Source organism: Schistocerca gregaria, chromosome 2, assembly GCF_023897955.1.
Source record: "Schistocerca gregaria isolate iqSchGreg1 chromosome 2, iqSchGreg1.2, whole genome shotgun sequence".
Classification (NCBI taxonomy): domain Eukaryota; kingdom Metazoa; phylum Arthropoda; class Insecta; order Orthoptera; family Acrididae; genus Schistocerca; species Schistocerca gregaria.
The window spans coordinates 41,902,773-41,930,676 of NC_064921.1; the positions used below are offsets into that span (position 1 = coordinate 41,902,773).

The 27,904-nt window shown below is 41.2% G+C and overlaps 1 protein-coding gene across 1 annotated transcript in view; it reads left to right on the plus strand.

The window, feature by feature from the left end:
* Positions 1-19,771, plus strand: part of LOC126336284 (filamin-A) — a 1,048,954-nt gene extending 1,029,183 nt beyond the window's left edge. Inside the window, 4 exon segments of the mRNA XM_049999806.1 lie at positions 8,093-8,227; positions 13,387-13,569; positions 15,304-15,485; positions 19,502-19,771. Coding sequence (XP_049855763.1) covers positions 8,093-8,227; positions 13,387-13,569; positions 15,304-15,485; positions 19,502-19,618 — 617 coding nt within the window. The 3' untranslated portion in view covers positions 19,619-19,771.
* Positions 19,772-27,904: the final 8,133 nt, after the last annotated feature.

Consider the following 27,904-nt stretch of genomic DNA (forward strand, 5'->3'; position numbering starts at 1 on the left):
ATGAGGCACTCAACGATGTAGTTGTTAGAGTAAAGGACAACGACAGTGTTCTGCTCATGGGTGATTTTAACGCCAGGATTGGAAATCGAACAGATAGGTATGAAAATGTTACGGGGAAATTTGGAGAGGATATGGAGGCCAACAGGAAGGGGAAACAACTCTTGGATTTCTGTGCCAGTATGGGCTTAGTAATCACAAACTCCTTTTTTAAACATACGAACATTCACCGGTTTACTTGGGAAGACAGGGGAACCAGATCTGTCATTGACTATATAATAACAGATCAGGAAGGCTGTGAGGGACACACGTGTATTCAGGGGATTCTCTGATGACACTGATCATTATTTAATCTGCAGTGAAATTGGGATTGTGGGGCCGAAAGTGCAGGTGGTCAGGTCCATATGTAGGAGGATAAGAGTGGAGAAACTTCAGGATAAGGAAATCAGGTACAAGTACATAACAGCGATCTCAGAAAGGTACCAGTTAGTTGAATGTAGTCAATTACAGTCATTGGAAAAGGAATGGACAAGGTACAGGGACACAGTACTAGAAGTGGCTAAAGAATGTCTTGGAACAGTAGTGTGTAAAAGTAGGATGAAGCAAACAGCTTGGTGGAATGATACAGTCAAGGCAGCCTGTAAAAGGAAAAAGAAGGCGTATCAAAAATGACTACATACTAGAACTCAAAGTAGACAGAGAAAGTTGTGTTGAAGAAAGAAACAAAGTCAAACAGATAATTGTAGCATCCAAGAAGAAATCTTGGGAAGACTTTGGAAACAGGTTGGAGAATATGGGTCAAGCTGCTGGAAAACCATTCTCGAGAGTAATTAGCAGTCTTCGAAAGGGAGGTAAAAAGGAAATGACAAGTATTTTGGACAGGTCAGGAAAACTGCTGGTGAATCCTGTGGATGCCTTGGGCAGATGGAGGGAATATTTTGAAGAGTTGCTCAATGTAGGTGAAAATACGATCAGCAGTGTTTCCGATTTCGAGGTAGAATGGGATATGAATGATGATGGAAATAGGATCACATTTGAGGAAGTGGAGAGAATGGTCAATAGATTGCAGTGCAATAAAGCAACTGGGGTGGATGAAATTAAGTGGGCACTCATCAAATACAGTGGAACGTCGGGTCTTACATGGCTACACAGGATAACTGAAATGGCCTGGGAGTCAGGACAGGTTCCATCAAACTGGACAAAAGCAGTAATCACACCAATCTTTAAACATCGAAACAGAAAAGATTGTAACAACTACAGAGGTATCTCTTTAATCAGCATTGTGGGTTAAATCTTCTCAGCTGTTGTTGAAAGGAAACTGCGAGTATTAGTACCAATTGGATGAAAATCAGTGGGGGTTGTCAAGACCAGATCTTTAGCTTACGGCAAATAATGGAGAAGTGTTATGAGTGGAACAGGGAATTGTATCTATGCTTTATAGACCTAGAAAAGGCATATGACCGGGTTCCTAGGAGGAAGTTATTGTCTGTTCTAAGAGATTATGGAATAGGAGGCAACCTTTTGCAAGCAATTAAAGCTCTTTACATGGATAGTCAGGCAGCAGTTAGAGTTGATGGTAAATTGAGTTCATGGTTCAGAGTAGTTTCAGGGTAAGACAAGGCTGAAACCTGTCTCCACTGTTGTTCATATTATTTATGGATCATATGTTGAAAACAATAGACTGGCTGGGTGAAATCAAGATATGTGAACACAAAATAAGCAGTCTTGCATACGCGGATGACTTAGTTGTGATGGCAGATTCGATTGAAAGTTTGCATAGTAATATTTCAGAGCTAGATCAGAAATGTAAGGACTATAGTATGAAGATTAGCATCTCCAAAACGAATGTAATGTCAGTGGGAAAGAAATATAAACCGGTTGAGTGCCTAACAGGAGGAACAAAGTTAGAACAGGTGGACGGTTTCAAGTACTTAGGATGCATATTCTCACAGGATGGCAACATAGTGAAAGAACTTGAAGTGAGGTGTAGCAAAGCTAATGCAGTGAGCGCTCAGCTACGATCTACTCTCTTCTGCAAGAAGGAAGTCAGTACCAAGACTAAGTTATCTGTGCACCTTTCAATCTTTCGACCAACTTTGTTGTATGGGAGCAAAAGCTGGGTGGATTCAGGTTACCTTATCAACAAGGTTGAGGTTACGAATATGAAAGTAACTAGGATGATTGCAGGTACTAGTAGATAGGAACAATGGTAGGAGGGTGTCCACAATGAGGAAATCAAAGAAAAACTGGGAATGAACTCTATAGATGTAGCAGTCAGGGTGAACAGGCTTAGGTGGTGGGGTCATGTTACACGCATGGGAGAAGCAAGGTTACCCAAGAGACTCATAGGTTCAGCAGTAGAGGGTAGGAGGAGTCGGGGCAGACCAAGGAGAAGGTACCTGGATTTGGTTAAGAATGATTTTGAAGTAATACACTCCTGGAAATGGAAAAAAGAACACACTGACACCGGTGTGTCAGACCCACCATACTTGCTCCGGACACTGCGAGAGGGCTGTACAAGCAATGATCACACGCACGGCACAGCGGACACACCAGGAACCGCGGTGTTGGCCGTCGAATGGCGCTAGCTGCGCAGCATTTGTGCACCGCCGCCGTCAGTGTCAGCCAGTTTGCCGTGGCATACGGAGCTCCATCGCAGTCTTTAACACTGGTAGCATGCCGCAACAGCGTGGACGTGAACCGTATGTGCAGTTGACGGACTTTGAGCGAGGGCGTATAGTGGGCATGCGGGAGGCCGGGTGGACGTACCGCCGAATTGCTCAACACGTGGGGCGTGAGGTCTCCACAGTAAATCGATGTTGTCGCCAGTGGTCGGCGGAAGGTGCACGTGCCCGTCGACCTGGGACCGGACCGCAGCGACGCACGGATGCACGCCAAGACCGTAGGATCCTACGCAGTGGCGTAGGGGACCGCACCGCCACTTCCCAGCAAATTAGGGACACTGTTGCTCCTGGGGTATCGGCGAGGACCATTCGCAACCGTCTCCATGAAGCTGGGCTACGGTCCCGCACACTGTTAGGCCGTCTTCCGCTCACGCCCCAACATCGTGCAGCCCGCCTCCAGTGGTGTTGCGACAGGCGTGAATGGAGGGACGAATGGAGATGTGTCGTCTTCAGCGATGATAGTCGCTTCTGCCTTGGTGCCAATGACGGTCGTATGCGTGTTTGGCGCCGCGCAGGTGAGCGCCACAATCAGGACTGCATACGACCGAGGCACACAGGGCCAACACCCGGCATCATGGTGTGGGGAGTGATCTCCTACACTGGCCGTACACCTCTGGTGATCGTTGAGGGGACACTGAATAGTGCACGGTACATCCAAACCGTCATCGAACCCATCGTTCTACCATCCCTAGACCGGCAAGGGAACTTGCTGTTCCAACAGGACAATGCACGTCCGCATGTATCCCGTGCCACCCAACGTGCTCTAGAAGGTGTAAGTCAACTACCCTGGCCAGCAAGATCTCCGGATCTGTCCCCCATTGAGCATGTTTGGGACTGGATGAAGCGTCGTCTCACGCGGTCTGCACGTCCAGCACGTACGCTGGTCCAACTGAGGCGCCAGGTGGAAATGGCATGGTAAGCCGTTCCAGAGAACTACATCCAGCATCTCTACGATCGTCTCCATGGGAGAATAGCAGCCTGCATTGCTGCGAAAGGTGGATATACACTGTACTAGTGCCGACATTGTGCATGCACTGTTGCCTGTGTCTATGTGCCTGTGGTTCTGTCAGTGTGATCATGTGATGTATCTGACCCCCAGGAATGTGTCAATAAAGTTTCCCCTTCCTGGGACAATGAATTCACGGTGTTATTATTTCAATTTCCAGGAGTGTAGTTTTAACATCAGAAGAGGCACCAATGTTAGCACTGAATAGGGGATCATGGAGGAATTTTATAAGGTGGCTATGCTCCAGACTGAACGCTGAAAGGCATAATCAGTCTTAGATGATGATGATGATGGTGGTGGTGGTTATGGTGTAGTTTTAGGTTGCAATAAAGGAAGGAGCAATAATTTATTTTTACTCCAATAAACCGTTTTTGCTCTGTGATTTTCTGCCAAACATGATTAGAGGCATCAGGTTATGGGCCCAGGCAAACACGTATGTACGGTATCTGTTGCTGTTCTGCAAATTCATTGCTTTTGATCAGTGTTTTATATGGGTGAACCATGACGCTCAGTTCTGGAACAGTCATATTCCACTGGTGTATTGTGGAAAATCTTTGATTTCATATAAGGTTTAAATTATTTTTTGTACTAAAAAAGTGCCCAGTATTGTCATTTGGAAAATGAGACCAAATGAAGTTGGTGAGAGTCAAACCACTGGGGATGGCGTAAATGCGAAGATGATGCTCATTCTATCTACTAAGATAGAATTTGACCAGTTACAATCTGTTACGATGTGCACAAATGCAGCAGAAATGTGGGCCAGATCCGCAGTTAATAAAATGGCTTTGAAGCAGAATTTTTTTGATTACAGAATTTCGTCAACAGACACAATCATACAACACACCAGTCAGCTTGAGTCATTGGTTAAAGCATTAGCTGATATTGGAGAACCTGTTACAGAAGTTGACAAAATGGATAAAATTTTGGGAAGTCTGCCAGCAAAGTTTGCAATTTTTTCAATTGTGTGGGATTCGTGTACTGAAGATCAACAGACATTCGATAATTTGACTTTAAAGTTATTGAAAGGAGGACAAAAACTTCTGCAATGTGATGAAAACTCAATAGCCTTCACAGCAGTTAATGTGGACAAAATGCGCAAGTTCAGTTCAAATACCGGTTCAAATGATTCTGAGCACTATGAGACTGAACATCGGAGGTCATCAGTCCCCTAAAACTTAGAACTACTTAAACCTAACTAACCTAAGGACATCACACACATCCGTGCCTGAGGCAGGATTTCAGCCTGTGACCATAGTGGTCGCATGGTTCCAGGCTGAAGTGCCTAGAACCTCTCGGCCACACCAGCCGGCTCAAAACCAGTAACAACAGTGCATCTAACATGGTCAGCAGAAAAGACGCTGAATGTTGTCACTGTCACAAAAAGGAACATTTTAAATCTGAGTGCAGAAAACTTTTAGCAAAACTTAATACAAAAACTGATACATCTGAGCACAAAGCTTTGAGTTCAGAACGTGTATGTTTTTGCTCGAGGTTGTGATAACATTTGGTTAGCTGACAGACAATGGTGCATCAAAACATATGACATCACACAAAGAGTGGTTCGACACATTTAAGCCAATTCAGTCAAATGACTCATCTGTTCAAATTGGAGACAACTTGATCGTCAAAGCAAAAGGCATTGGATCAATTGAAGTATTGTCTTTAGTTGAGGGCAAATGGCAGCATTGCACTTTGGAAAATACATTATGTATTTCTAAGCTAAAGAAAACTTTATTTCCAGTGGGAGCAGTCCCAAAAAGAGGAATGAAAGTTATTTTTGATAACAAGAGAATGGAAGTTCACAGTTCAGGTATAATTGCAGCAGAAATTAAGATGGACAATCAGTGTTATCAAATGTTGTTTAAATGTCCAGATGTACTACAGGCAAATCCTGCTTTCCTGAAATTCGCCAAGACCTGGCATGAGAGACTTGGGCACATTCATTTCATGGTCTCAAGGATATGGCTGATCTGAACGTAATACGTGGTTTCAGTATGAATAAAGTTGAAAATCTTCATTGTGAACTGTGTCAGTATGGCAAGATGAAAAGAAAATCTTTTAATTCAAATTTGGGATCAAGATCGAAAGTTCCTTGTGAATTTATTCATGTAGATTTGAGTAGGTTGCACCTCTGTTGGAGGTGCACAGTTGTAAATAGTTTTCAAGGATGATTGCACTTCATAACAGGTTCACGTATTTTCCTAAAAGTAAGCATGATACTCTCCCTGAGTTTCAGAATTTCAGAGACTGATTGAAAGACAAACTGGAAACAAAATCAAAGTTCTGAGAAGTAACAATGGAAATGAATTTATAAATAAGCAATTTGAAGATTATTTCAAGCAAAATGCTATAATACATGAGAAAACAAGTCCCTATACACCACAGCAGAATGGCCGAATTGAACTAGAAAACAGGTCCATTGCTGAGTGTGCACACACTATGTTTTAAAGTACTGACTTGTCTCACGAATTGTGGGCAGAGGCAGTAAACTGTGCTGCACATATCTTAAATCATTGACCGTGTAAAGCAAACAACAGTGTAACATCATATGAAAAATGGTTTGGAAACCAACTCTTTAGGACACATGAGAATGAAGAATAATTAAACGATGAATCTGAGAGATCGGTCTAGTCTGCAAGCACCTGCTCGTTTTCGGAACCAATATATAGCTTGTTCTGCCATTGTCTTTGAACTTCAAACTTTTGAAGAAGCTTAGGATCTAGTACCATTACCACACAACCACAAGACAGTCGGATGTAAGTGGGTCTATCACATGAAGCAGAATTCTGAGGGAAAAACTGACCACTTTAAAGCTAGATTAGTGCAAAAGGTTATTCACAACAAGAAGCCATTGATTATGAAGAGACATTTTCTCCTGTTGTCTGATATGATTCAATCAGAGTTTTATTAGTCATAGCAGCTTCATGAGACATGGAAATTAGGCAGTTTTATGTTAAGACTGCATTTCTGAATGGAGATTTGAAAGTAGTAGTTTACATGGAGCAACCAAAAGGTTTTGTTGTAAGAAGGCTCAAATAACGTTTGCTAACTGAAGAGGAATCTATATGGACTCAATCGATCACCACGTTGTTGGAATCAAAAATTTGTACAGTTTCTGACAATTGTTTGCTGTGTGCAACTGAATGCAGACAAATGTGTTTTCCATGTTTTAACAGATGACACTGATGTTTACCTGGCACTTTATGTGGATGATTTCTTTTTTGTTTGTAAGTCTCCAGAAAGACTGGAAAATGTTTTGACAGCACTGGGATCAATGTTTGAAATTACTGTGGGCGATGGTTGAAATTACTGTGGTCAATGGAAAGTACTGTAGATTGAAAATTGAACAAAGCCCTTCTACAAAAGAAATCCATATAGGCCAGCAAAGATACCTCAATTGTTTACTTCAGAAGTTCAACATGGATGATTCAAAACCAAACTCCACTCCTTTTGATGTTGGAACCATTGCACAGTGGGCACTCTCCTGCAAACTAACATGAAGTAAAGGAGAAGGAAAGCAAACCTTATTGCCAGGCAGTGGGCAGCTTAATGTTTGCAGCAAGTGTCTCACTTGCTGTGAGCATGGTGAGTAGGTTTTTACATAATTCAGGTCTCGATCACTGGCATGCTGTTAAAAGGATTATGAAGTATCTACAGGGGACCAGGGACCTGATCATAAGTTACAAAGCTGACTCTACTGTACTGGTCTACTCAGATACCAACTTTGCTGATTACTGTGACACTCGTCAGTCAACAACAGGCTATGTGAGCTTGTTAGCAGGTGGGCCTGTGACATGGTGTTCATGTCAGCAGAAATGTGTAAGCAGATCAGCAACAGAGGTCGAATACACAGCAACTTCAAATGCTGCTACTGAAGTTGTTTGGTTGTGTGGTTTTCTCATTGAACTTGGTCTTCAGTTAGACAAATCAACAACACTCCATGTTGACAATCAAAGTGCTATTCGCCTGATGAAAAACACAGAGCATCACAAACACACCAATCACATTGACATTAAATACCATTATCTAAGTGAACATACTGAAACTAATGAGATTGAATCTATCATGTTTATTCTGATAAACAGTTGGCAGGCTTATTGACAAAACCTTTAACTGGCGGCAAATTAATATCAAACAGAAAAGCTCTGTCAGTGATCTAAAAACAAACTCAACAAAACTAGAGTGAGTGTACGCAGCAGTGAGCTTGTTGTACTGAGTATTTTTCTTAGTCGCTTTATTTTCAGTTTTTGTGATGTGAGTGCACCAGATATTTCTTCATTCTGAGTGCGGCCATGTTTGGTGACATTATAAAATTATATCTTCGTTTTCTTTTTCTTTTTTTTTCACTCTGTGATTTTCTGCCAAACACAATTAAAGACATTCACTCTCTCTATCTTTCTTTCAGGCGAACTCACTGCACACTGTGTGGGACCTCACAAGGTTGCTTATTGTGAACTGTATGACCACGGGGACGGGACATTCACTCTAAACATCAAGCCTCAGGAAGCAGGGCGTCATGCGCTGACAATAAAGTATGGAGGTGAGAGAAATATCCTGTTTGATGAAATAAGAGTGACATCCTTTTCAAGCTCAAGTTATAAAGAGTAATTAAGAAATGTAATAGTGCTGTAACAGCTTGGGTGAGTACAGTTAATCAGAATGTAAACGAAACATTCTTTGTCGTACATTCACTATGACTTGGCTGATGTTTGTACACTTTTTAAGAATATAGTGTGTGTGTGGATTTTAAATGTAAAAAAATGCTATTATCTGGCTTTCAAAACAGTTACTTTATTCCTATTTCCATCTTTAAAATGGTCAAGTGACCAAAGTATTATGGCAGATACCAGGTGTACAAGTATGAAATGTGGCTTTTTCTTTTGTCTCAAAAAATAATGTTAAATTCTGAAGGATTATAAATAGTACTTTATTCAAAGTATGCTCCACTGTTTGTTATACATTTTTACCATCTTTTGGACAATTTGTGAATACCACACCAGTAAAAATTTCCCCTTTTGCTTCAAAACTATTCAATAAGCCATATTTTCACATCTTGGTATGAATCAAAGCACTGCTCAGCGAGTGTGTGACCCATTGATGCAAACAAGTAGTAATAAGAAGGAGCCAAGTCCAGTGAGTAATTTGCATGGGATAGAAATTCTCAGCTGAGTGCTTGTAATGTATTGTGCACCGGTTTTGCCCGGTCTTGTGGTCAATGTGGGTGGTGTGCCTGCATCTATTCATGATTTTTTGCACTAGGAATTCTCAAAATAAATCCACTTTTCATCCCATATAACTATACAATGTAAAAATGACTTCCTTTTGTACCGAGTGAGCAAAATGTCACATGGTTTTTTTTCCCTCCTATTTGTCTTCCGTTCAACCCATGTGATATCCATCTACAGTGCTCGGCGAGCTGCTTTTGTGTTTGCTCATCATCTTCATTCAACAATGCTTCCAACTGCAAATCTTCATATTTTTTTGGCAATTTTCACATTCCTTGCTGCAACATCGAAGCCACTATTTTTGAAATACTGAAACCATCGTTCACGCGTATCTCGCAATGGAGCATGTTCACTATAAGCTTCTCAAAGAGGGGATGAGGAAGTGGCTCTGGTTATCTGCTTCTGTACCAGGTCGGGAGGGTAGTTGCAGGATGCGAAAGCTGTTTTCAGGTTGTTGGTGTAATGGTCGAGGGATTCAGGACTGGAGCAGATTTGTTTGCCACGAAGGCCTAGGCTTTAGGGAAGGGACCGTTTGATATGGAAATGGGTGGCAGCTGTCATAATGGAGGTACGGTTGCTTGTTGGTGGGTTTGATGTGGACGGATGTGTGAAGCTGGCCATTGGACAGATGGAGGTCAACGTCTAGGAAAGTGGCATGGGATTTGGAGTAGGACCAGGTGAATCTGATGGAACCAAAGGAGTTGAGGTTGGATAGGAAATTCTGGAGTTGTTCTTCACTGTGAGTCCAGATCATGAAGATGTCATCAATAAATCTGTACCAAACTTTGGGTTGGCAGGCTTGGGTAACCAAGAAGGCTTCCTCTAAGCGACCCATAAATAGGTTGGCATACGAGGGGGCCATCCTGGTACCCATGGCTGTTCCCTTTAATTGTTGGTATGTCTGGCCTTCAAAAGTGAAGAAGTTGTGGGTCAGGATGAAGCTGGCTAAGGTGACGAGGAAAGAGGTTTTGGGTAGGGTGGCAGGTGATCGGCGTGAAAGGAAGTGCTCCATTGCAGCAAGGCCCTGGACGTGCGGGATATTCGTGTATAGGGAAGTGGCATCAATGGTTACAAGGTTTTCCGGGGGTAACAGACTGGGTACAGATTCCAGGCGTTCGAGAAAGTGGTTGGTGCCTTTGATGAAGGATGGGAGACTGCATGTAATGGGTTGAAGGTGTTGATCTACGTAGGCAGAGATACGTTCTGTGGGGGCCTGGTAACCAGCTACAATGGGACGGCCAGGATGTTTCGGTTTGCGAATTTTAGGAAGTAGGTAGAAGGTAGGAGTGTGAGGTGTCGGTGGGGTGAGGAGTTTGATGGAGTCAGGTGAAAGGTTTTGTAGGGGGCCTAAGGTTCTGAGGATATGTGTGAGAGTGCGAGTGTACACCTGTCCTTTTTTCCCCCTAAGGGAAGTCTTTCCGCTCCCGGGATTGGAATGACTCCTTACCCTCTCCCTTAAAACCCACATCCTTTCGTCTTTCCCTCTCCTTCCCTCTTTCCTCAAGAAGCAACCATCGGTTGTGAAAGCTAGTAATTCTGTGTGTGTGTTTGTGTTGTTTTGTTCATTGTGCCTGTCTGCCAGTGCTTTCCCGCTTGGTAAGTCTTGGAATCTTTGTTTTTAATATATTTTTCCCATGTGGAAGTTTCTTTCTATTTTATTTACATCATCATTAATTTGAACCCAACAATTACGTTTGTTGTTGTTTCTGTTTGCATTTCGAAATCTTCTCTATCATCTTACTTTCTCTTCTCGTTTGTACAAGTAGTTTCATTTTGTATTCATCTTCCCTTTTTCCGAATCTACCCTACATTTTATCCTGCCTAATTATACTCAATAATATGTCATTTACTTCCAAACCATAACCTAAAAATTTTTAACGCTTTCAACATAACCGCTGCTATAACATCCACTGTTCCAAGTTTACAAACATTTCGTGTAAACTCGTGAATACTATTTCACAGCTTCAGTTCCTTTCACCCATTAAACAACCATCTCAGTTATTTCCAACAACTTTCGTTTTATTTCCATTCCCGTTTTTCCCACATAACCGATCATTTTTTAGCAGCTTCCCACAGGTTTAAACGTTATTATTTCTTCATCAAACAATTGTTAGCCTCATTCTCATAACCTGCCAGTAAACAACCAGTCCTTTGCATACATTTACACACTTATTTTTCGAGATTTTATTCGAAAATTTTTTTCGAATTTTATTTTTCCGGAAAATTTTTTTCGAAACTTTTTTCGAAGTTTTTTTTCTTTTGAAACTTTTTTCGAGAAATTTTTTTCGGTATTTTCTTGAATTTCCCCACCCTTTAACGTGATCTGGAGACAACATAACTACCTAACCTTTGCACCCATTGTTGTTCACCAACCTAAGTTCAGCACAGGATCAACATAGCTCATCTCAAACCAACACTTTTTCGACTTTTTTCACACCTTTATCTCTCCCTTTATAAATTTCTATTTACTTTCACTTTAACCTCATATTACCCTTTCCACCTTCTAATACCATGTCAACCTCACAACATCCCTACAACGACCCCATTAAATTTTATTTACATTCCCTCCGCAAACATGCCTTCACCCTAGCCAGATTATGCTCCCATATTTTATTTACTCAGGCTTGTCTGACATTTGGCATTACCCCCAAAGGCCTCACACTTAAAGTTCCCATCTCTGGCTGCAATCCTTCTTTCCGTCAGTCCTTATACCAGTTCCAAACAGCACTAATATATATTCCTCACTACCTGGTGTTATCTAAATAGTCAGTGAGTTTGTAGTATTAATTAATGTCACTGGGAAATGTATTGTACAATTTTATACCCTCGCAGAAAATGCCATATTGTGTTTGTTTAACCCCGCAAATGTAAGTTTAGTTAAGCTCTTGTTCAATTATCTCAAATGCTGCCGTTTGTGAGATAGTTGCTGGTGTTTTTCTCAACACGCATAACTGATTGGTAGATATAGTCAAATGGTGGAATTAGAATAACTAGCCATTGAAACAGATCTTTGTGAGGTGCTCAGTTACTATTTTTACTGATTATTGTGATGGCCCGTTTTTGCAGTTTGAACACAGTGTCCATGTCTTGTGGGTGGTGTGCTCAAAAAATGATTCTGTAGTTAAAGATGGAGTGTTTATTGGAATATTGTGTAACTATGAGACACACTCTCAAACAATGGAAAATGTCAGATGCAATAATGAGAGTATTATTTAAAAGATAGATTGCTGTACACCATGTAGTGGAGATGTTGAGTCGTGGGCAGCTGCCACCCCCCCCCCCCCCCCCCCCACCTCTTTCATTAATACACATGACAATGTTTCACAAAGACTTTTGCTTTAGTTGTAGCCTGTGCTTTGTGCCATATTTTTCAGACACAGTCAGAACCAGTCAAAGGCACTTCATCTTACTGCTAAGGACTTGAAATTTCTTTTAGTAGAACTGTGTAGGCAACAGTCTCGAATGCTTTCGATAGATCTAAAAGTATGCCTGTGACATATTCATCCTTGTCTACTGCATAAAGCACCATTTCTGCAAGCTGCACTATTGCTAATTCTGTATTTTTACTGCTCCGTAAATGGAACTGTGTTTCTATGAGAAGGTTGTGTTTATTCGAGTAATTTGTTACCCTGTCTTTTGTAACAGACACAATTATTCCTAAGAATGACAACAATATAAAAATGGTCCTTATTTTAGTAAAGACACAACTCTTGCCTACTATAGATAATCTGGAAAGTTATGTGAGCTGAAAGACTCATTTATTATATTGGCTAATAGGAATTGTAAACTACCTGCTGACTTTTTTTTTTTTAATTTTTAAAAATATTTTCTGGACTTTTTATTATGTCATAACATTGCCGTTACACTTGCCAAACAATTTTCTGTTGGAACAACATTTGATTTTGTGCATTTTTGTTATAGTTCCTCTGCTGCACCAGAAGAACAATCATTCACATTGCTAGTTTCTGTGGATCATTTATCAATATACCAAAATATTTTACATGTAAGCTATTGTTATTCTGTTTCTGTTTGTCTGTTTCCCTTTCCAGGCCGCTTTGCTTTTATTTTCATCACTAAGTGTTGCTGTGCCGTTGGTGACTTCGTGGTGAGCGACACCTTTCTGTAAATTGTTCGTATCTTTGATAATAGTTCCGGAACACAGGCTCGCTATGTGTATATATTGTTACCTCCTAGAGAAAAAGTAATTTTCTACATTTCCACTTCTTTAATTTCACTGGCTTCTAATGCCTTTATCAGAAGCTAGTGGAATTATGGAAGTACAAATGTAAAACAGTTGGATGACAGTATGCTACGATAAACTTTTGAGTTTCTTATTCCATCATTTGAGGTTGCACTCTAGCCACTTCTCGACATGTATGGCCATATTTTCATATACACAGTGCTTTCACGGGTAATTCTTTAGATGGCAGTGAATAATTGTTTTTACATACGTTTCCACATATTTTGATGACAGGAGAACACGTTGCCGGTAGCCCTTTTACACTTAGAGTTGCCGGGGCACCAGATGCCACTAAGGTGCGAGTGTATGGGCCTGGAGTGGAGCACGGAGTGTTGGCAACTTTCCAGAGCCGCTTCATCTGTGACACGAGGGGAGCTGGAGCAGGGCAGCTCACAGTCAGGGTCAGAGGACCAAAAGGTACAGTAAGTTTATGTTCTTAAATTAGCATACCTTGTAGTAGCTGTATAGTGGAGTGTCTTTTCAGGTGTCGTCACTTAAACTCTCAAAGTTTCTCTGTGCGTGTAGGATTTTCCCTGCACTTGTAGGATTGTCTCTTTACTTGTAAGATTTGAGGGAAAAAAATTAAAAGAAAAAAAACTAAACAAAAAAGCAGCTTTGAAGCTATAACATTCACAATATGCACATAGCAAGATCACATTCTAATTGTAAACTTACTTGTTCGAATCCCATTAATCACCTATTAGTTTTCTTTTTTTTTTAATTTCATAATTATTAACTGATATTGAAAAATGTTCAGATTCATAGCATTTATTGCACAATGACAGTGTCTCTTTTTAAGGCAGTACAGAAATAATCAGAAAATTTTGGCAGCACAATTCCATTTTAAAAGGTGCCAAAAGAGACAAGTGCCCTAGGGAATAGTACCATATTGTTGCAAAAATTGCCTTTTGCAACAAAATCCAATGACAAATGACAATCTGGTTCCTTAGATGAAACACACATTGCACAATGAATAAATGTTGATGAAGTAATGGTATGTACTGTCAACATTTTACAATTGTTAAAACAATGGAAAATCGAGGATAAAATGTAACAATATTATGAAAAAGAAAGGTGCTACTCACCATATAGCAGAGATGCTGAGTCACAGATACGCTCAACAAAAAGACTGTCACAAATAAAGCTTTGGATCATTAAGGCCACACTCACACACGCGGCTACAGTCTCAGGCAACTGAAATCAGACTGCGAGCAGCAGCACCATTGTTGACTGGTGCTGCTGTTCGTGTGTGTGTGGGGGGGGGGGGGGGGGGCGCCCGCCGGTTGTTGTTGTTGTTGTTGTTGTTGTTGTTGTTGTTGGCGAAGTCCTTAATGTCCAAAAGCTTTGTTTGTGACAGTCTTTTTGTGCCTATCTCTGATTCAGCATCTCCGGTGAGTAGCAACTTGTCTTTTCATAATATTTTTACAATTGTTCCATATATTTGTACTGAATATCTATTTTACCACATGGGTGTGGGGATGTGGAGGTGGGTATTTAAATCCCCCCCGACAATCACTGTATTGTCTCACACTGAAATCCAGAACAGCTTTGATTGAGTCTTCCAAGCAGTTATTCTGTGATTACAATAATATCTTCCATTATTATTCACGGTGTTGGACAGAAGACATTTAAGAATCTGGTATAATTGCTAGACAGCATGTGCTACAAGTAATCAGACTGAAAGTATGCTCTCAGATAGCATATTCCGAAGCAGGGTAAATCGGTGCACAAATTTTCTCTGCTCACAAGTGTCAGAGATTGTTATTTCACTACATTAAATGATTGCATAGGCACTGCCAGTCACACATTATGAGCATCAGAAAAAAGCACTGCATTCTTGCAGAAATCTGCACTCACTTCAGTGAACATTTACTGAAGTAGCAGTTGGGAGCACTCCACTTGAACAAAAGTGAAGTGTGTCTGTCTTTATCTGTATTTCTCTGACAGAAACATGACAGCTCTGCTGTTCTAGTCAGAAACACAGTTTACCTTGTTAGTGGTACGCTGGTGTGGACACACAGTTACCTTTGGTGTATGCATTCTCATTTTCCTGCTTTGCATTACGGGATAGCATTTTGTCACTTTTATCTAAATGTTTTGGAAAGGATCAACAAAAAGTGGATTCCTTGTAATAAATTCATTTACTTGTAGGAGCATTTCGAGTAGAAATGCAAAGGGAGAGCCAGAAGGACAGGACTATTCTGTGCAAGTACGATCCCACAGAGCCGGGGGATTACCGTGTTGAAGTCAAGTGGGCTGGCGAGCACGTTTCGGGGTCACCGTTTGTCGTCATGATTTTTGATACGCAAGAGGAACTCACGAGGTTTTTGCAGGTATGTGGATATTGCTTATATTATGTAACACTCTAAATGTAAATTGAATGCTTGAGAAAAGACAAGAAAGAAATGAAAAAGCAATATGACACAGTGCAAGATTGCTAAGAGACTAGTAGATACACTGAAAATTGAATATCACATCTGGAGATGAAATTCTTCTTCCTGACCCAGGATATCTTCTTGTCAGAACCACATGGGACAAAAGGAAATAAAAATGTATGATAATTATCTGTGTGTGTTTGTTTCTTAGTAAAGGACCTATTGTGTTGCTCACTTCAGGGACATATGGTCTGCTTACCCTCATAGAGATTATATAACCATGAACTTATTAGACATGCAGGGTATGGTGTAGGATGACATACCCATGGCCTAATCTTTGTTTACAGAACTTGACAAAAGCACATTGCCTATCTAGTTTCTGCAACATATCAAAGTTGAGTCCTAGCACGAGCATGTGTCCACACTGTGGCACAGTGGATTAAATTTAATATGTGTTAATCGCTGTTTTTATGAAAACCTGAAGACTATTTTTGTTGGTCAGCCAGAAAGCATTGGAGAACATACTGATTATAATCTCCAGACTGTAAGTCCACATTCTTCTTGCGCTCACTGAAATAAAATGTTCCTACTAGCTATTTCCTCAGTGGGTGGCCAAGAGGTATTGTCAACATTATGGGTGACGTACGAACAGTTACTTCTGTGAAATCTAAGCGATCGAGGATAAAATACCACCCTTAAAGGTGTGTGAGGAGGGGAGCATTTTAATTACCACAGATGCTGGGTGAGAGTAAAATATGCAGTTTTTATAGTTTGGTCTATAAATGGAAAGTAGTAATAATGAATTATCAACCGTACCATCAGAGCAACTGAATAGTTCGAGTCACCACCATTCAGAAGTACGAAGACGAGTGAAAACTGGAAAATTTCAGTCACAGTTTATAAAAGTTGACATAATAACTTAGCAGCATCGTATGATCAGATACTCAACTTTGATATCCTTGGGGGTTGTTGCTTCAGAAAGTCCCAAAGTTTGATGTTGCTGATGCACTAATTTTTAAACAAAACACAGAGTATATTACTGTTCTTGTTTTGTATTATTATCAGTTACAGTATATATTGATGGTACTCATAGATACATTGTATCATCTGTCAAGTCTCTGAAGGAGTCTCTCTGAAAGACAATAATGCAGACTGACTAGCTGACACTCTGTGACTGACTCTCTCTTACTGCTACATCCATACTGCCTATGCCCGCATGGCTCTAAGTTTTACAGTGCAACAATTTAAATTACTTTTAGTGAATTACAAACAAATTACTTTAAGTAAGGTATTGTTATATGTGTTTTGGATACCTGTCAAGTAGACCTATCATTTTAAATAATCATAATGAATAAACATAATAGTGGATAAGTAAATTTTCAAGAATGTGTGGTGCAACATGGCTGCACATTTCATATCACAAAATTTACGAGTTGGATTATTAATGAATGGCTTACTCCTCTTAGTTGCTAATATAAATTGGGTAACATATTAATGTGACATTTAATCTAAAATAGCAAACTCTAGACAACAATATAAAGTCCAGAAAGTTAATTATTTGAGCTAAAAATGACCTCTTAAGAGAATGTTGACATTAGGAATGAATTTTGGGTAGGAATGGGAAGGTAGTCCCATTTCAGGGACTGTGTACAGTCCTCACAAGTTCACTTTCTGCTTCTACAGAAAAAAACACATTTGGTAGGTGCCCGATATCAGCTAAGACAGAGAGTTTGCCGATGGGTGACCGACGTGGACAGATTGATAGCTCGACACCAAGTGTCTCTGTAGTGCCTCTCTGGCCATATTTATATATGGGTGCAGCCGACCGCTGAATGGAACATCTGCTACCAACAGCTCTTGGCACACTTAGCAGCATCTAAATGATTGCTTTTTCAGACACACATTATTTAATAACTCTGTTGTGTAATAACACCATCTTCATAATTTTTATATGATTGAAGTTAAGTTTGCTTTAGTTACTGAATACGTTTCAGCTCAACTACTTTTAACTGTTGCTGGCTAGATTTTTTAGAATAGCACCAACAGTAGGACATGACCTCTATCTCCTTAAGTTCCTTGTATTGATGGTTATCTTGAAACTTGGTACATATTTATTATTTCCTCAGTGTAATTGAGGACATGTTGTGCCAAATGTAATTTTTGGTAAATTAATTGAAAACTAATAGAGGTAGCTTAGTACAGTGAAAAAGTTTGCAAAAGCTATTTGAGCTTTGAATTTCACGCTTAGATTATGGCGCAATACTTTGTGTGCGAAGGATAGGTGCATTCATTGTGATGATGTGGCATTAGTAATAGGTGAACTGGGTTAAGTCCTGGCACACCCGCGCGCGCGCCAGAGAGAGAGCCAGAGAGAGAGAGAGAGAGAGAGAGAGAGAGAGAGAATTTTTCGTGCAACAGCTATGATGAAAATAACTTAACTGGAGTCTGTTGGTTCATTCCTGCACAAACCCTCAATTCTGTGTAAAGAGAATAAGTGTTCATTTGAATAAGGCTGAAGTTGTGTGACCACATTGGTCATCATCTTTTTTATCCATTACAAATGGTCATTTGAGTGCTGACTCACTGGGACAATAACGTATTTCATTCTGGAATAAAAATGTGTTTCATGTAACCCTACGAGGGCAAAAAAAAAAACAAAAAAAAAAAAAGGCAGCTGTCTTGTATTTCAGTTGAAGCAAATTCCACACACTATTGTAGCACAGTGGAAATTCATACAGAATTAGAATTTTGGGATGCATTACTTGGGCAGCTACGTGCAGTGCTGGTACTCTCTCTCTCTCTGTGAAAGCCTCTTTGTCTTGAATTTGTCAGTTTGCTGAAGTAGTGATGTACTAAATAACACTAAAAAAATTGTCTTTGACTTCTTAAAATTAATCAAGGCAGTCAGAACATTTACAGCCTGTGAACAGAACTAACACTGGCTGCTGGGCATATGATATCATGGTGAAAGTGAGGCATTCTCTGTTTTAGCTTCTCATCACTTACAATGTATTGCCCAAATGTAACAATTTATTAATAGAGAATTTGCATATGTCATTTGATCAATAAATGGATGAAATATTTATTTTTCTCAAAAAATAATCATAGAATTCTATCATTTTTAAAACAAAGGCCGTGAAAGATTACACATTTGTGATTTTATTTTAATATTCATTATGCCTCTAGAACACAATCTTTGATGTGGTGTGAATCGGCTCGAGCAATTCTGACTTTCTTTTTCAATGTTGACAAGATGTCATCTTTTCAAAGTGCTTTTCGGCTATGGTAATAAACCACAGCATTTCAGGTGCATCAAATAATCAGACTAAGACATCCTGACACTTTTGGGGCCAGAACTTCATAAAGGAGTTAACAATGTGAGCAAATGCACTTTCACAGTGCTTCCCCACCGCCTCCACCCCCAGCCCTTCCACCCCTTCCACCCCCACCCAACCCCAGTTACAGTTTTCATCACAGGAACTAGTCTTTGTTGTGGTGTAGTATGTCTAAATTTAAGTGCACGGTAAATACAACCTTCAAATTTGATCTTGAGGAAGCTTCCACTTTGAGGATTGCCCTAAGTTTTTGAGTTGTATCCGTGCCCCCTTCATTTCATAATCAGTGAGTGCATTTGAGTAGGTGTCGATTGTCGAGAAGTTCATTCGTGACCTCCAGGGAAATGTGCATTTGACACAGATTTTGGTCAAAATTAGATAATTTCAGAACAGATTTTACTTACACACAGTTCATTCCAAAAGCACCTGCAAATTTTCCTATGGTGATTTGATAGTTTATCTTTCTTCCTTTCTTCTTCCTTTATTATTTAATCATAGCCTGTAGCCGGATTATACTGCGTGTTGTTGTACAATCGTAACAGATCGTGAGACGGTGTGGGGTCGAGTAAAAAGTTTGTCTTTATGTTCGTACCGAGGTGTGCTTAAATGAAAACTGAAGGTATTGTTTGTTTTTCACAGGGCAGCCACTCTCCAAACTCAGAACTGTACGGCAGTGTCGGATACTCGACAGGGTATGCGCATATGAATTTTGGAACTGGTCAGTCAACGTGGAGGGGTTCTCAGCCGCAGCTCTGATGCAGAGGCAGTTCACCGAAGTGTGCCTGTTTTTGTTCTCGATACATCATTTGTGGTTAATTCACCTTTCAGAAAACAAAAACTGGCTGTATTTAAAATCTGTATCTTAAATTTATTGTCTGTATTAATGATATAAAAATTGAATCAATGGTACTTTATTTTTATATATATTTCCAGAAAATGTGGTTGATTCCTCAGTAATAAATGAATCCTTGTTACCAATAATTCTATAAAAATAAAAATTTGGAACATGACTGTGTACATGATGTAAGAGTACTTAAAACACAATGTTTTTCTGTATAAAGTATAACAACTATATATAAAGTACAGATGTCTACTCGCCATATAGAGGTGGTGTCAAGACACAGACGGGTACAGTTCAGACTACTAAAATATTAAAGCTCTCAGGAAGAGTCCTTCTGCTACATTAGAAAACACACACACAGAACTAGAACACAGGTGACCACGGTCACAGAACTCTAGTGCCTGACTGTGATTGCTTATGACTGAGCAGCAATCAGAGGTGGGTGGTGGGGGGTAAGGGGAGGGACACAAAGTATGTGCTGGGACTTGGTGTGATCAAGATAAAGCTATTAGGAAGCTATGTTTGGGTGGGGGCAGGCACAGAAGGGAAACAACTTGTAGGTGTGTTTGCAGGTGTAGTGCTGGAGTGGGAGCAGGGAAGGGGCAAGCAGGTGGGAGACTGAGACTGGAGATTATAAGGAGGGTTCCTACCTGTGCAAGCCAGAAAAAACTGTTGTTGGTAGGAACAATTAAGAGGGCGTGGGCAGTGCAGCAGTAATTAAAATGAAATACTTCATGTCGGGTGGCAATATACTATAAATGGAATAAACACATTTTTCACTTGTGTATTTTAGCAACAAATTGTAATTTTTCCTTTTAATGCAGTAAATTATGTTATAAAACAAGAGTTAATTCACTGCAACATATAGCTGTCCTTGAGGTGTAAATAACTTGGGTACAAAATAATTTGGTTTGTATAACTTAGCCAACCGGTTGCAACAACATTTTATTTTGACCTGGTTTCAACACCAACTGTGGGTGTCTACATCAGAAAGTCCAAAACAATTACCTAAAAAGACTACAAAACCATTAACATAGAGAAAAACCGAGAATAGACCGTTATTATACTGAACAGATTTAAAAGGAGACTATAATCACGTGTGCCAGATTTACAAGCAAATTGGTCTTGTCTTATAAAATAACTTGATAAGAAGAACTTATTTCACATGTGAGCTCATAAAGGAATTCCGTCAGTTAAATTATCTGGATCTAATATTAACAATAGTTGATAAAAAAATTTGCTACTAATAAAAGTTTGAAAGTTTTGACAACAAGCTTACTTAGTTGACCCATATCATTATCACGTTGGCTGTTTTCCTAAATTCAATGTTCTTCACTTCCTTCCTCACACCTCTGAGGGTGCGAATCATTTGGCCCTTCTATGCCTTTACCAGGCATTAGCTGTGTCTAATCTGGCCTATGTTGGTCAAGTTTATGGATCACCTGCCCCCTTCCAAACTGATTTGCGTGGGCCCAGTTCACCATCATGTTTTCCATTTAGTCACTGGTATCTTTCATGCTAGCTGTGTGGATAGTCTCCTTGGTTGATACTGGGATCCCTCCCAATTCAGTTCGGCAGTCCCAGCTCCTGGTTTCCTATGGCATCACTATCTGCTCTTTCCCTGCTCACAGCTCCTATTCTATTCTTTTCGTGGCTTCGGGCTATCGCCCACCCACTACTCGCCCTCAGACAAGTTTACCCTTTGGGCTCCACCTCACTTCTCTCTGCCATGACTTGCATCTCCCCTCCTTGTCCTCTTCCCATGTTTTTTCTTGACCATCCCCTTTGGTTAGATCCTCGGTCCCAGGTTCAGATGAATGTTTGCCGGGTTCAAAAGCCTCCATTGCTCCAGTGGTGCTCTGTTGTTTATTCCAAACACTCTTGTGAGAGTTTCACAATGCCTTTGCAAATCTTCCAATCATGTGAGATATTCCTTCAGATCTCCTTTCAGCATGTAACACCATCTCTTGCCTGCCATGTATGGAGTGTTTACTGGGAATTGGTGGCCATCTATCAAACCCTCTGCTTTGTTAAACAGTCCTCCCTTACCTGAGTTTTGTTGTGTGTGTACTCAATGAATAGCCCTTAGGCTATCTCTCGGAGTTTTTCATGCAACCCATTGGGCTCTGGTGTCCACAGACTTTTCGCTGTTATGAACTTGCTGTTCTTCTAGCTGAGGGGGGGGGGGGGGGGAGGGGGGGGGGCGGCATCTCCTCAATCCTCTGAGATTTGTGGCTTGCCATCAAATCCCGTTTTGCTCAGTTCTGGGGCAACTCTTGGGGGCCTATCCCCCCAGTGTAATTAACTTGGTGCCATCAAGGAGACTCCCACCATGTGGCATTCTTCCCTGTACCTCTCCTGGCAAGAATGCACCGTTTTCATATTGACCATACTAGGTTGACCCACGGTCTTCTACTCCGCAATGAGCTGCCAGTGCCACCCCCTCCTCTTTGTAGTTGCATGGCTCCCATCATGGTGATCCATATTTGCTGGACTTATAGCCTTTCACAGTAAATGTGCCCTCCCACCTTCCGTGTATCGGGTAGCAGATGACTATCGCACAATTACGTCTCCCCTCATTTTTCTTCATGAAAGTGTTTTGTTCTCTCAGGTACAGTCCTCCTTGAATTTTCCTCTGGAATTAGAGTCCCTCAGCTAGTGCATGCCTTAGTTATGGAGGCCTTGATCTTGCCTCCACACCAGCCAGGTTCTCCCCACCTTTACTGTACATATTGTTTGGTCTGCTGTGCTGTTTTGTTTCCCCTTTTTTTGTATCTTCTTTTCCTGATGTTGTCCCCATCATATGGCAATAACGGTATGGTGTGAGTGTTGGGATGGGTCAGTGGAGGTGCTGGTGCCCCACCACATATAGTGTTTCTGGGGCACCCCTGCTCTCCCCATTTCCACCCACCCCTGTCCTGTTCTTTCCTCTTTATGCTGCCCCGATGTCCCTTTTCTGTCTTTGTTTACATGTTATCCCTTCCCCTTGAGTAGACTGTGTTCTTTATGTTGCTCCTCCCTTGAATTTTGCCATCTTAGATCTTGGGACCAAGGACTAATCTGTTTGGTCCTCTCCTTCAAATCTACAAAACCAATGAGTTTTATCAAAAAGTATGTTTACTACATTATGGTGTTTTTTTCCCATTGAATTGCCTCACGGACTGTGACAAGACACCTCAGACCGTGCTGCTACCCTGTGCGGCCTGTAAGTATGCGTCTGTTACTTTTTGCAATGTAAGAAAGTCCATTGTCTGCATTAAAGAATGCCTTGGCAGACAAATTCATAAGCCTAAATGAGTAGAATTTGGGTTATTATTTCTTTATCATATGACTTATAGTGCCAGAAGTCTCTGAAGGTGTATGCTCCGCTCACTTTCGATGCAGCTCTTTTCGTTTAAGCAAAGGACTGCACCTTTTAGGGAATTGGAATCCGTCAGGAAAGAAAGGCATTTGGAAGGAATAGGCTGTGGCCTGTACTAAGAGAGCAGTCTCGGCATTGTCGTAAATTGAAAAGGGGAAACCACAGAGAATCATTTTCAGGTTGTTGACAGATGGAGTGAAACTACCTCATATCCCAAATTGCTAGCTCAGTGGCTCAACACGAGGCTACCCCATGTCAGTGGAAAATTTTGGAAAACTGTTTGTTGTACATTGTTTTAGAACAAAATACAATCAATCATAAGAAAGTATTGAATTCTGACAGTGCATGTTTCTTTTTAATTGTTCATCTTCAGTAATTTGATAGTGCATGAATGTATGCATGCCCTGTAGGATTAGCCGAGCGGTCTAAGGTGCTGCAGTCATGGACTGTGTGGCTAATCCTGGTTGAGGTTTGAGTCCTCCCCCAGGTGTGTGTGTGTGTGTGTGTGTGTGTGTGTGTGTGTGTGTGTGTGTGTGTGTGTTTGTGCTTGGGATAATTTAGGTTAAGTAGCGTGTAAGCTTACGGCTTGATGACCTTAGCAGGTATGTACCATAAGATTTTACACACATTTGAACATTTTTTGATATTTTAAGATATAATTGTGAGCAGTTATTATAGCATTAAAAGAGGATAAATATACTTTGGATGAGAGGGGGAGGGAGTGATGAAAGGCGCAGTCAATTTGGACAAATTCAAATAGCCTGCTGAAAAAATCTTTCAGAAACAAATGAAGTATAGAACATGCTTTCATAACATACCCCTTCCACACTCTACAAACCCCTCCCTACCGTTCCGTATCAAAACTGGTTTTTATAATTGAACACTGCATAGGGACCATATTGATATTTTGGGTTTTGGGATACTTATGAAGGAATATTGAGCAATGTTTTTTAAAGAGATACCACCATCGCCATTTAGGCAATACTTTTAGCGCTCAAAGAGATATTGGACAACTCGGGCACTGCCAATTGTGTGTTTATGTACTGATTTTATTTTAATGTTAAGTTTAATGCTATTTACCGCTCTGCTGCCTTTTGAAATAGTCAAATATTGCAACTCCAAAATTCTACCACCCTCTAAATAACGACTCCAGTGTCGGCATTAAACTGCTATAAATAGGTAATTAGTCTATTATAGTAGCGTAAATATAATTTTAACTTGCTTAACAAATTTAAATTGGTTTTTCTCTTCTGTCTTGTTACAAACTTAGTCATAATAAGAAGATACCACAACAACCCACAGCACAAAAACAATAAACAGTAGCACTTGCATTAAATTCCACTGCAAGTAAGAACTGAGCTGATTACAGAGCAACTACTGAGTTCAAGCAAAGCTGACAATTGGTCTTGGCTAAATAGGGATGGGAAACATCCATATATGTGTAGTTTATATCTATCATTGGCCTTGCTGACTGTTGAAGTGCACACGCATTTCTGTCATATGTCTGAAAATCAAAATATCTTTCAAATTTCACTACATGACAATTAGCTTGTGTAATTTCATTTAGGTGATTTTTTTTGTGAGGGGAAGGGGGGTTCCTCATTGGCTATGTCCTTGCTCTAATATTTGCACATTCTGATTGAACAATTTCCAATTTATCTATTTTAGAGCTTTTGCTATTTGAAGCATCAGTATATAAACCATTTACATTCCAATGCTTAATACAAGGGTGATGCAAATGGAAACCTTAAAAGTGCTATAATACTTTTAATTGCAACAATGAACAAAAAACCTTACATCTCATTTTTGACATAGTTTTCCTGAAGCTGAATGCATGTATTTTACCATTTTCTGAGTGCATATATACCATGATGAAGGAATTGTTTTGGTCATGTGTGTAGCCAGTCATGCACCATGGTTTTCACCTGTCACTTCTGAAATGCCTGTCTCTCATTGCTTCCTTGAGTGCAAAAAACAGGTGAAAGTCATCAGGAGTGAGGTCTGGTATTAGACATTCAATTTAATTTCCTGTGTAGTCTCAACTGTCTTAAGGGCGGCATGCGGTCAGGCTTTGTTATGCTTAGCAATACTGCTGAAGTCAGAAGTCATACTGCTGAAGTCAGAAGTCCTCGTTGTTTACTCTTGATTCCAGGATGAAGCTGAATTTTCAGCATGTCTGAATAAGAAGTACTGGGTGCTGTAACTACCCTATCCATGTAATGCACCAGAATTACTTCATTTGCATACCAAAAGAGAATGAGCATGACTTTTTCAGCAGATGGTTGAGTGCAGAAGGGATGGGGAAGGGAAAGGGGAAGGGATAGTAGTGTACAGATGGGGTGAGAGATGAATGCTGTCTGGTGGAGGGACTAAACTGACAACACATGCAGCATCAAGAGGTTGCAGGTCAGGGAAGTAGGCAAAAATGGAGAGGAGCAGGGAAAAATGGGGTGATGTTTTAGTAGAGGGTTGTAAATAAACAGGGTGGGAGGTGAGGAAAATGGGGAGGAGATAAGGAGTTATTGTAGGTTAAGGCTGGGATAATCACAGAAGCAGAGAATATGTCGTAAGGATAACTCCCATGGGCACTATTCAGAAAGGCTAGTGGTGGGGGGAAGGATCCAGATGGCTAGGGTAGTGAACCAGCCACTGAAATCAAGTGTGTTATGTTCACCTGCATGTTATGCCACAGGGTGATCTACTTTGCTCTTGGCCACAGTTTGGCGCTGTCCGTTCAACCTGGTGGACAACTTGTTGGTAATCATTCCAAAATAAAAAGCTTTGCAGTGATTGCAGTAGAGATGGTGAAATAAATGTCTGCTTTCATAGGTCCCTGATACGATAGGATAAACCTGTGACAGGACTGGAATAGAATGTGCTGGGTGGGTGGATTGGGCAGGTTTTGTGTCTGGGTCTGCCGGCCGGAGTGGCTGTGCGGTTCTAGGCACTGCAGTCTGGAGCCGAGCGACCGCTATGGTCGCAGGTTCGAGTCCTGCCTCGCGCATGGATGTGTGTGATGTACTTAGGTTAGTTAGGTTTAATTAGTCTCATAGTGCTCAGAGGTCTGTGGGATAGTGCCTGTCTGGGGCTTCCACAGGGATGTGATTCTTGTGGCAAGGATTTGGTATTGGCAGTGTCGTCTGGACGGACTAGGATGTTGTGGAGGTTGGGTGGGTGACAACACCACTTTAGAAAGGGTGTGAAGTATCTCGAGTAGGATGTCCCAAGTTTCAGGGCATGATGACAGGTAATCAAAGCCCTGTAGAAGGATGTGGTTCAGTTGCTCCAGTCCAGGGTGGCACTGGGTGATGACGGGGATGCTCCTTTGGGGCTTCTTCTTGGGGGTGGTGAAAAGATTGTGGGTGTGAGGGGAAATGGGACAGGAGATCTGTTTGTGAACTAGGTCTGTGGGATAGTGCCTGTCTTTGAAGCCCTTGGTGAGAGCCTCAGCATACTGAGCAAGGGAGTTTTTGTCACTGCAGATATGCTGTCCTCTGGTAGCCAAATTATGGGGGAGGGATTTTTTGGTTTGAAAGGGATGGTAGCTTTCAGAATGCTGGCACTGTTGGGAATGGTTGGTTTAATGTGAACAGAGATGTGGATGGAGCCATTAGGCAGAGGTGGTCAACATCTAGGAAGGTGGTACACTGGGTTGAGGAGGACTATGTTAAGCAGATGGGAGAGAAGTTTTCGAGGTTCTTAAGGAATGAAGATAGGGTCCAAATCATGAAGCTATCATCAATGAACCTGAATTAGACTAGGGGTCTGCTGTTTTGGGAGGCTAGGAAGGTCTCCTCTAGATGCCCCACAAGAGGTTGGCAATTCATGGTGCAATGCAGGTGCCCATGGCTGTATCACAGATTTGTTAAATGCCTTCCCTTCAAAAGGAAAGTAGTTGTGAGTTAGCACAAAGTTAGTATGGTGTGTGAGGAATGATGTAGTGGGTTTACAGTCTGAGGAACGTTGGGAAAGGAAGTGCTCAATAGTGGTAAGACCATGGGCATGACAGATGTTGGTGTATAGGGAGGTAGTGTCAACAGTGATGAAAAGGAACCAGGAGGTCAAGGGTGGGGGTTGTCGAGAGTCGGTGAAGGAAGTTGTTGATGTCTTTGATGTGGGAGGCTAGATTATGGGCCTCGTTGGAGGTGTTGGTCAATAAGGGCTGAAATTGTTTCAGTGGGTGCACAATAACCAGCTACAATGGGCCATCCAGGATTGTTGGTTTTGTGGATTTTGGGGAGCACATAGCAGGTGGGTATGCAGGGTGTCATAGGGATGAGGAGGGAAATGGTTCTGGGAAGGGCCTAAGCTTTTAAGCAAGTATTGGAATTTGTGCTGGGATGGGATCACAGGCAAAGTGGAGGAGTCAGGTAATTGGTGGATTGGTGGCAAAGAACTTCTTACGTTGCAGGTGTCAGAAGGAGGGAGTAGGTCTTTGACAAGCCCAGCATAGTTAGATTTGGGTGTAGGATAAAGGTTTGAAGGGAAGGTACATAAACAAATCCATGGCACAGCCATGGACACGTGCATGGCACCATCCTATGCCAACCTTTTTATGGGTCATCTAGAGGAGACCTTCTTAACCTCCAGCACCAAACCCCTAGTCTGGACTTACTGCCAAGTCACCCCACCTTCATTCCTTCACGTGGTCGTCCTCAACTCAATGTACCACCTTCGTAGATGTTGACCTTCTCCTGCCTGATGACTCCATCTGCACCTCTGTCCACTTTAAACCCACTAACCCCAACAGTTCCACTGTTTCCATTGTATGTATCCAAGATGGCGGCAGTGATATCATCCAAGATGGCGCCCTGTAGACTTGGCAACAGCGCATGACATC